At 44.0% G+C, this 11,056-nt stretch overlaps 1 protein-coding gene across 1 annotated transcript; it reads right to left on the reverse strand.

The window, feature by feature from the left end:
- Positions 1 to 2,342: 2,342 nt before the first annotated feature.
- LOC310788407 (protein HEG homolog 1) lies at positions 2,343 to 10,324 on the reverse strand. Its single transcript, XM_083649965.1, has 12 exons — positions 10,201 to 10,324; positions 9,393 to 9,566; positions 8,604 to 8,702; positions 8,363 to 8,472; positions 8,211 to 8,269; positions 7,973 to 8,112; positions 6,917 to 7,051; positions 5,991 to 6,033; positions 5,735 to 5,772; positions 5,557 to 5,644; positions 5,180 to 5,363; positions 2,343 to 3,932 (listed from the first exon to the last, which is right to left on the reverse strand). Exons 2-12 carry the CDS (start codon positions 9,463 to 9,465, stop codon positions 3,804 to 3,806), a joined length of 1,098 nt encoding a protein of 365 aa, XP_083506091.1. The 5' UTR covers positions 9,466 to 9,566; positions 10,201 to 10,324; the 3' UTR covers positions 2,343 to 3,803.
- Between the last annotated feature and the right edge of the window lie 732 nt (positions 10,325 to 11,056).

Raw genomic sequence — 11,056 nt, forward strand, 5'->3', positions numbered from 1 at the left:
AAGACCACCCACTTTTGAAGACCACCCACTTTTGAAATTGTTTATTAAGAGGGTCTAAGGCTATGAAAAGGGGTCAATCTCTAATTGGCCGATGAGCGATTGCTGTACCAGGAGAGGAGTTGACCCAGATCTGTATTGTATAATTGAGTTTTTTTATATTCAATGTCTGTTGTCAATTAATTCTCAGAAATAAATGTCAGATAAATTGTAACAAATTGTCTCACTCTATTTTACTTCACCATTCCAAGGGACGCGTCAGGAAGGTAAAGAAAACATATTGACTAAATTAACCTTCTGATAACTTATGCCTCGTAACAGAAAAAGACCTTCTTGAATCACTCACGGTGTAAACACTGCAGGTTCCTGTAAAGACTGCATTCCCTGCTAGGAGCTGCATGGTGTTGCCTCACAGTGTAAACACTGCAGGTACCTGTAAAGACTGCATTCCCTGCTAGGAGCTGCATGGTGTTGCCTCACAGTGTAAACACTGCAGGTACCTGTAAAGACTCCATTCCCTGCTAGGAGCTGCATGGTGTTGCCTCACAGTGTAAACACTGCAGATACCTGTAAAGACTGCATTCCCTGCTAGGAGCTGGTGCCTCACAGTGTAAACACTGCAGGTACCTGTAAATACTGCATTCCCTGCTACTGTAGGAGCTGCATGGTGTTGCCTCACGGTGTAAACACTGCAGGTACATGTAAATACTGCATTCCCTGCTACTGTAGGAGCTGCATGGTGTTGCCTCACGGTGTAAACACTGCAGGTACATGTAAATACTGCATTCCCTGCTACTGTAGGAGCTGCATGGTGTTGCCTCACGGTGTAAACACTGCAGGTACCTGTAAAGACTGCATTCCCTGCTAGGAGCTGCATGGTGCTGCCTCACAGTGTAAACACTGCAGGTACATGTAAATACTGCATTCCCTGCTACTGTAGGAGCTGCATGGTGTTGCCTCACGGTGTAAACACTGCAGGTACCTGTAAATACTGCATTCCCTGCTAGGAGCTGGTGCCTCACGGTGTAAACACTGCCGGCAAAGACTGCAGGTGCTGCCTCATTTGTGCTGTTTACTCACAGGCAGGGTGTTCAAATCCTGCCACTGGCAATGGCATTAAGCTGCAGACACACACACACACACACACACACACACACACACACACAAACGCACAGACCTACACATGAAAACATAAACCAACATTGGGAGCACATGTGCATCATGTCCCTGCATAAGCCCCCTGTGTGCCAGTCAGTGTGTGTCCTAGTGACCCAATGCCCACTATTAAGACCTGGCAAAGCCAGCTTTAGCCTCCCAGGCAGCAAAACACAGCCCAGCTTTTAAGAGCTTGTAAGGAACACACTCTATGCTCTAATGCCATGGCAGCACACTGCCAGCCAAGTTGGACACAAACAGTAAAATAGGAGCTGGTCCTGAGGCCACACTGGGGCATTACCTACTCTAGGGTGACAAGGTGCTCAGTAGCAGTGAGATGGAGAACTGCTCAGTCAAATGCAAAAGCCTCCGACAAGCAGAAAGGAATGATCCCATTAACACTGTGATGAATGTGACCATTCAATTACATCCAAAGGCCTGCAGCTGTGAAATGAATAATGAGTCAGCTGCACCAATGCTATTTTCATATATTATATTATTATATTATTCAGTTTGAATGAGAGTGGCGAAATGCTGCAAACGCAGCTGCTGCTTAGCCCACCTAAACTGATGATTTCCATTTGATTTCTCAGACACGAGAGAATAGCTACAGGGCTTAACGAAGGGACAGAAGGTAGAAGAAAAGGTCTTGTGAAGGACTGAGAGGACACAAACTTCTAAAGTAGATCTCCTGTAAACCTGTCTTCAGTTTCTCTGCAGCAGGCTCTGGATAAGGGACATGCCATCACAAATTTGTCGCGAGTTTGTGAGTCTAGCAACTTTTCGTAAGACAGCGTCATTTGGCAGCCACATTAGCCGCATCTGGTAGTGTGCTGTTACACGGTCAGTTAACGATCAGTTGTCTTGGTGCTTTGACAAATTCTGAGATTTAGACTGGCCAATAGGAGTAGGGCCCTTTCCCGTCCTGTCCATATGAGTCACATTATGAACTCACTGGACCTCCCTCTACACAGCTAATGGTTACCGACACACACATACAATCTTGCTGTAAAAAACTCAGAAGGACACAAATATTTGAATTATGATGAAGCTGTTACATAATGCTGCCATCAGTAACAACAAAACAAGGCGTGTCATGTTTAAATTAATTAATTTATTTACATTGCATACACATACATTCTCTGCCGAAAGATCTTTCATTATTTACAAAAGTTTACACACTTATAAAATAGTGCACCGTCTCAGAGACACATGGACAAACAAGACATAAGAGACTTCAGGCTCATGTTTTCAGAATAAATGTATACAAGTGATAATTGGCACGTCCGAGAGGCAGGCTTTATCACGGGCTTTGCAGAATGTTTCCTGTTCTTCAAACAGACCGTCAAAACAGGCACATTTTGCAAGTGCAGCAGCTTCAACAGGGAAGCACACAAATAGAGACGGTACTCCGCTCCAGACTGCTACAAAATTAAATCCCTTTAGAAATACCCCAAACCACTCTAAGGCCTATGGGATAAACCTTCAGCCGGAGGCAGAACTTGCCATCTTCGGCTGTTCTGAATCCTCTCTGCTCCCCCCTACGGCTGTGCAGCAATCTCTGACGCAGGGGACAACTGTCGCAAAGAGACTCATTTTGAAGGAGTCGAAGTCCCACTCTCCACCTTGTTTTCAGGTGTGGCTGGTGGACATGGTTTCAGTTGTGCGCATGGAGAGACTCAGGTTCCTGAGGACTAACTCCCTTAAGAAGTTCTCAATTATTTGGGACCCGTTCCTGGCCTACTTTGATAAGGTTAGAAACAATGAATAACTCGCCCCGCGAACTTCTCATGGACTCCTTGCACAGGATTTTATGTACAGCATCCCTTACAAGCACTTAAGCGCCTTATGCGACTGGTAGCATCATATTGTAATGTTGGTATGTGTTTTTTTTGTATGTTTGTGTCTGAGTTTGTTTTGCTTTTGTTTGTTCTGAAAATTGAAAAATAAAATATTGGAAAAAAAGAAATACCCTAAACCAGGGATCCAGCCCCTTTAGCCATTCAAAAGTCAGTTTTTCTAGAAAACATCATATAGTAAAAATATCTAGCAGCGCCCAAAAGCCCCATTACTCTCACACTCCATTTATCTTTGATTTAGCAGGAAAACATGTGGTAAACGTGATACACAGTTAAGTGCAATTAGCAGGATATGAATCACACTATGTTCATTTAGAAACTACGGAATGATTTCTTTAAAGCATACGAAAGTCACCTGTTCCATTAAGAAGTGTAGAGGAATTATACTGAGCAATGGCGACATCTACTGTTTATCATCAGTAACATTTTAGCTCACTCCAAAGAACAGATGACATACACACAATCTCATAAAAATAATAATAATAAAAAAATAAAAAATCTTGTCTGTTTAACATGAGTGGCAGATGAATCTCTTTGGTGGTTGTCTAGAGTCTTGATTTGACGTTCTTTGTGATTTGTCATTAATCCAAGCAAGTTCCCATGTATCTTGTATCTTGAAGAATAACCTGCCATCGCTGAGACAGTATTGTGTCCTGCTCAGAGGAGTTTTCAATTCAGTGACTTCTTTTTGATCAGTTTCTGTGTGTTCCTCGATCATCTCCACATGGAGCGCCTTTCTCACTGCCCAGACTGTCTGGGCAGTGAGAAAGGCTGAACGTCTGGGCCAGACGTTCAGTTTTTCTTCTCTTCTCCTGGCAGGAAGTAGGGGTTCTCATGGCCTTGAACCAGGTAGGAGTATCGGGAGGGGTTTTTACCTGTGAAGGTCTTCATTCCCTCTGGGTTCAGATCGTACGACCCCGACTGAAATGTCAGCAGAACCATTGAGTTTATTAGTCTTGTTGAGATAATATAGCGCACACGCACAAACACTCACAGAGGCCAACACAGACACATTAACTCGCACATGCCCCCCCTTCACCCCCACTCCCCGGCCACCCCCCAGCACCGTTTGGGGAAGCCGCAGCCCTTCACGTCACAAACATGGTTATCATTGTGTTAGCCCTCTATGGTACAGTGTTGCTTCTCGGCAACATACCCATTTTTTACCCTTTTACATTCACTCAGTATCCTCAATTATGATGCAATACTTTAACAAAGAGGCAGGACACTCCAATAGCAGCGTTTCAATTTGTCATATGACTCTCTGGAGGCCATGTTGAATCCTTTTTTCCGGCCTTCCTCACATGGTTCAGCTCCATCATCTCTCTCTAGAAAATTGGTCTGAAAACGTCTTTTTCTGACATTTTAAAAACCTAAAGTTCAATCTTTATATGATAATAAGTCATGGAAAATTATAAGGCAAATGTTGCCTTGAAGCAACACCGTACCATTATGGATTTTCCACCATGACATTTCTTGGTATTGTGTATTTAGAATGCACACACACACACACACACACACACACACACACACACACACACACACACACACACACACACACACACACACACACACACACACACACACACACACACACACACACACACACACACACACACACACACAAGCAATGACAGTCACCAATGTACAGTACCAGGAGAATGGAAGCACAATGCTTGCCCCAACAACCCAGCAATTCCCCATATATTCTCCTCACAGTGTTCACGAAGCCTCCCATCACCCAGAGAATCACACCACTGTTATTCTTAATAAAGCACCAGCAGGGGGCATTGTGGCAAGTCAAAGTTTGGCAGCAAAGCCGTGCCTTACCTTTTTCCATCCTTTCTGCGATGTGTAATGCCCCTAAAGCAACACACAGGCAAAGCAGGGAGTGTGGGTGTGAGCTACATGCTATGCTAGCACTACAGACATTGTGCATGATTTGGAGTAATATACTGGTGAGCATAGGATGGGAAAACATGGTGTCAAAGCGTCTAATCTGTCTCTAAAGTGACAGAGGGTGGTGAGGTAGCAGTGAGTTAGAAAGCAGGTGCAGTCTGGATGCAACAGGGGGCGACAGCACACGCTAATGCTGTGTTAGTGGATGAGAAACAATATGCTGTCACACTGTGACAGAGTGTGACAGAAGAACATCTATGGAAACCTACCACTCCGTTGGTCTGGTGGTTTTTGTCCACCAGGTTGTGAGTGCTGCTCCCCTCTGTCATCTCCATGGAAGTGGGTGCATCGAAGTTGGCCCGGGGGATGGGGGTGATGCCTTGAATGGGCCAGGGGCCATCAGCTGGGTACGGACTATTGCTGAAATCAGGCTTCCTCTTTGAGCATGTCCTGCTGAAGTACAGACAGTGGTAGAGGATGAGCCGAATATGACATATCTAAATTGATGCAATTAAAAGTGTATACAGAAGATGCAGTTGTCTCCAGAGAGCTGGGGGATTGATCATTACATATATACAGTAGGAGAAGAGTAAATCAATATGAGGGCTTAGTGGGGAGGAGACATTGCTTTTTTTAATATGCTCACCAGCAGCAGTATATGAACAAGGCCAGCACCAAGATGAGCAGAACTCCTCCTAGTACACAGGCGATGACCACCACTGCCAGCAGAGCCGCTATATAGACACACATTTTTTGGGGATCAATGTGGCACTTTTACACCTGTTACTACTGCATTTTGCATTTGAATCTGTGCAGTAACTTACAGTCACTGCAGTTGAACCCAGCGTAGCCAAATGGGCATCTGAAAGACAATAAAAAGCAGTTAGCTTCCCATTTCACGCCCTTAGTTACTAGAGATACATAGTTGACTATCTTGTTCCTATTTTGTGCAGTTTAACCTTGAATCCACATGGGGGAGCCAGATGCTTCAAAGATGCCCAACCCCTCCCCAAATCCTTGATGGACATGGAAACTCACTTCATAAACAAAAACAAAAACAAGCGTAATGTGGCTACTCACGGTTGGCACACGTCTCCCTCTGCCCTCTGCCCACTTGGACAAGCTGTGAAGAGAAGTTGAAACATCATGACGTACAAAAACAGATTACTGTACAAAGAGACTGAAATGAGAACACTATGTCTTTCAGACATACAATAGCAGATGGAGAAGTACAGTACGCCTGGCTGCACGGGAGACGAGAGCACGACTGTAAACCTCTTGCAGTGCATTTGGAGGCTGAATGATGATGAACATCTTCAGTGATAACGCATAATAGTACATTATGTTTTTTCTTAGGAAAGCAACGGTAGAGCACCCAGCATGTGTCTGAAGCTCTCCTTATAGCTGCTCTTATGGTCACAAGCAATCCAACCCTCAACGACGGGGAGTTGTGATTCTTCCGCTTGTTTCCAGGGAAACGACCCGGTTGCAAAGGAATAAATTAAGGAGATATATGAAGCCAGGGGGCAAAGGTCAGCCTGGAGAAAAGTCTGCAGCACTTGACCTTGTCTCTGCGTCTCTCCCTGTTGCGTCTCTCCCTCTTTCTCACACAAAAGTATTTCCAGGATAAGCGCTCTCTCACCCCATTTACATCTGTTTTTTAAATGCGACCATTATCCAGATAACATATCTGGATACAGGTCGCATTTAAAAACCAGGTGTAAATGGGGTATCTGTTACAGTTCTCTCAACTGTAGGCCACACAGGAATATTTCACTTGAACTTGTGTTCAGACCCCGTGGGCCTTCGTCTGTGTCTATGCTTCTTTTTCTCAGCTCGCAAGTGTATTCCCATCATACATGATGAGCCTATAATAATCTATCGCACAATAGCAATATAATTACAGGACACAAAATTAAATATACAAATAAACAGTGAAACAGTCTGCTTTTTCAAACCTGACCTCAGTCATGATGAATTTGATACACATGTATCCAACCAGTTACCTCTGCAGCTGGTGCCTGAGTACACAGTGGGGATGAAGCCACCTTTACAGGTACAAATGGCCTGGCCATTTTGATTTGAACATGTAGCGGTGTTGAGATCACAGGGCACTGGCTGCTGCTCACACAGGTTCGTCCCTGAGACAGACAGTACAGGGAACAGGCACACATGAGAATGCATTTGAGAAGCAGTCTACTAATGCTACAGATATTAAAGCTCCCATATTTTACACTCTTCTTTGGTTTTGTGTCTTGAGGTCCATTAAAAGCTGTTTGTGTGTGGTGTCATGTACCATGAACAGCCTGGATCCACTTTATATAAATACCAAACGATCGCTATAAAGGAACCTTAGAATACAGCCCGCGCGGCCGCCCCTGTAGTTAGGCTACCCTGTATAATAGGTGCCCGATAGTTACGGAATAACTACAGGATAAGTTGTCCTAAATTGAAATTACATTGAAATGATTATTTCTCATACATATATCATATCAACAGTAACAACTGAATAGGTACCGAATATAGGTACTGAATAGGTATGTATTGTAACGAATCAGGTATTCGTCCAGGAACCAGGAGACTTGTAGTTGGTACAGGCTTTTATTCACGGCTTCACACTCATGGTTACGCTCCTAGCTTCACCCACGTCCACTCCGCTTCCTCACATATCTTGACTGGCCACACGCTCCGACAGGAAGTCCCACTAACACACCGTTCCCCCAGGAACAACCCCACACATCAGTTCCTAGCTAAAACCCAGAATCGCCACAATATATATATATATACAGTGTATATATATATATATATATATATATATATATTACACACATACACATACACACACACACACACACACACACACACACACACACACACACACACACACACACACACACACACACACACACACACTATATATATAATATAATTATATACTTTATGATCAAAGTCGAAATGCCATTTTCCCACAATATGGAACCTTCAATGCAACATGTGGCCCATACAAGTCAGCTTCTGCCCTTCCCTTGATATATACAGAGTAGTGCATTAGTGATACATACCTAGAAATGTTGCACCAGCCAGCAAGTCATCGCTGCCCTGTGAGCTGTTTATGGCCACTTTAATGGCCTCATCAATGGACTGTTGAGTGGCATCGGTATCTTCAAAGACGTTATTCACAGTTGCTTGTACACTGCCTTGCCTAGAGAATGACAAAGAAGCACCACAAGAGCTAAGAACCCCTCCATACGGTATGATAATAATATCTTGCTCTATGCAGGAGAAAGAGGAGACACTTACACCAGTTGTACAACGTCCGACCTCACATAGCCCCGTTGGTTTCCAAGGGCAACTCTGAGCTACAAAGCAGAAAAAACACTGTGGTTCACTCACTGAGATAAGGGGGGACGTATTGTATCCGACATGCTTCGTGAGTAGCTACAGGAACTTACCGCCGCTGAGATCTGAGCCGCGGTGTCCTGAAATATCCTTGAGGACCTGTCGCTCATTGCACTTTGGAATGTCAAGGAGGTGAGATGAAGCTGGCCGGGGTACACTTGGCCTGTGAAGAGAGGAACAGAGGGCAAATGAGGGGAAAAGTCTTTCAGCAACGACCTCATCGCCACCACCATCCTCAATCATTGTCTTTCATCACACCAGACATGAAATGCTGCTATATGGCAATGTCCTTACCTTGTGTGCAACGGCCATTTTGCAGGTAGCTACCAGACAGACACTGACAGGTGCTGTTAAGACAGACACTTCCAACTGGACATGGGTTGGAAGGACACCCTGAAATAAAAAAATATGCATAAAAAAACCTGCCATCAGATTTTTTTTCTCTTCTTATGTATTTTCCCCTTCCTATGTATATTATGAATCCATATACTAATTTATATAGATGTATACTAGGGATGGAACAATATATCGAAATTGAATATATCGTAATCGAAATACAATTTGTGGGTCAGAAAAAGGAATCCTGATGACATTTCAATCATTCTGCTGTAGTAATCACAAATGAGACAGCTTGACCCTCACAATTTCAGAAGCTCTCAATTCAAATGATATTATTTGCGCTTTGTAATGACATTTCTAAATTGTTACCAGTGCCACAAAGTATTTTGGTGCAGACATATGCTTTGTTGTCATTGCATCGTATTGTGGTTATTTTCTTTTGTTATTATTTTGGACCATGTGTGTATCAAATTGTATCATGAGATAAGCATATTGTGCCATCTCTAATATATACATTATTTTATCACATGATTTCATCACACCACACCTAAACCAGCTGTCTTGAAGGTGTGATAATCTGTGAAATCAGATGCTGTTCTGATTGGTTGCAATAAAAATGTGCATACACCTGGCTGTTGATGGCACATGGTTGGACACCACTGCCTTAAGCTCTTCCTTGATCTCACCAGGTGGCTTCAATGGTGACCATTTAAATATCATCACAGTTTGGAGACAGGTACAAACCTATGAATGGAGCCGGGGTGGTGATGGGTGGGGGTCCAGCGGTGGAGATGTTGGTCATGTCTGTTGGCCGCATGGTGGTGTGTGTTGGGTTGACAGTGTTGGTGGAGGAGGTTGGTGTAGTGGTGAGCAAGATTGTTGTCGTTCCACTAGTTGGTTCGGGAGTGTGGCCAGTCACTATACCATAGAAACAAGACTAGGTTAAGACCCAGTATATGGCTGGACCGTGCATGGGTGTGCCATATGCCACGGCCGACGAAAGGTGTAACTTCATCAGTCAGTCAATCAGTCAGTCAGTCAGTCAGTCAGTGACAGATACTCACGTTTATAGAGCTGTTATGTTCCAGCCAAAAACATATGTAAGAATCAAACTAAGGACATTAAAACACAGCCAACAATGACGACTGAGTCTAAATATGTACATGTTCCTCTAAGTAATAAAGCTGCAGTAGGTAATATTTTTGTGTAAAAGCTACACCTGTCAGATCAGCCTATACAAATTGAAACTTAAGGGTGACTCCTAAACAGCAGAGAACTCAGCGACACCAACGTTAGATCTTTTGCTTGACTTGTCCCTTTAAAAAAATTTAAGTATCAAAGACTGGCTGGCAGTTGACTGATGTTGGATTACATCACTTTATGTAGTGCAGTCCAAACAGTTAACTCACGCTGTCATCTGAGGCTGTTAAAGTGTGAAATTGCCCAGTGCAGCGTTAACTCATGTTCCTCACATTTACCTGTATTCCTCTTTGAATAATTTTATCCCACTTGTAAATTAAAAGTCACATGTAAATCATCTTGTTAGTCCTACCTCCAGAGGTTGCTGTTGAGGGACTAGGGGTGGTGGTATTTCCAGTGGGGACTACGGTGCTACTGCCTGGGGAGGTGTTAGTAGGGAGAGTGCTGGGGGTGATGGAAGCAGGTGGAGAGGTTGGGGTTCCGGCTGTGGGTAGAGGCACCTCTGTGCTATTGGTTTGGTCTGTGGTGATGGACATGGTGGGAGAAGGACGAGGAGGTGTGGGAACTTTGGAAGATGTAGTGTTAGCGGTCTCTGTGGTTAGTGTAGTGGTAGTTACTATGCCTGTGGTGTTTTCTGGGGTTACTGTGGTTGTGATTGTATTGGTGTTAGTCTGCGGGGTTGCTATGGTTGTAGTTGCTGTGTCGTTAGTCTGTGGGGGTACTGATGTAGATGTGTCGTTAGTCTGTGAGGTTATTGTTGTAGATGTGTTGTTAGTCCGTGGGGATACTGTAGATGTGTTATTAGTCTGCGGGGATACTGTAGATGTGTAGTTAGTCTGCGGGGATACTGTAGATGTGTCATTAGTCTGTGGGGATACTGTAGATGTGTCATTAGTCTGTGGGGATACTGTAGATGTGTCATTAGTCTGTGGGGATACTGTAGATGTGTCATTAGTCTGTGGGGATACTGTAGATGTGTCGTTAGTCTGTGGGGATACTGTAGATGTGTCGTTAGTCTGTGGGGTTACTGTAGATGTGTCATTAGTCTGTGGGGATACTGTAGATGTGTCGTTAGTCTGCGGGGATACTGTAGATGTGTCATTAGTCTGTGGGGATACTGTAGATGTGTCATTAGTCTGCGGGGATACTGTAGATGTGTCATTAGTCTGTGGGGTTACTGTAGATGTGTCGTTAGTCTGCGGGGATAC

The sequence above is a fragment of the Poromitra crassiceps genome (genome assembly GCF_964638095.1).
Source record: "Poromitra crassiceps genome assembly, chromosome: 13".
In the NCBI taxonomy this organism is placed as follows: Eukaryota; Metazoa; Chordata; class Actinopteri; order Beryciformes; family Melamphaidae; genus Poromitra; species Poromitra crassiceps.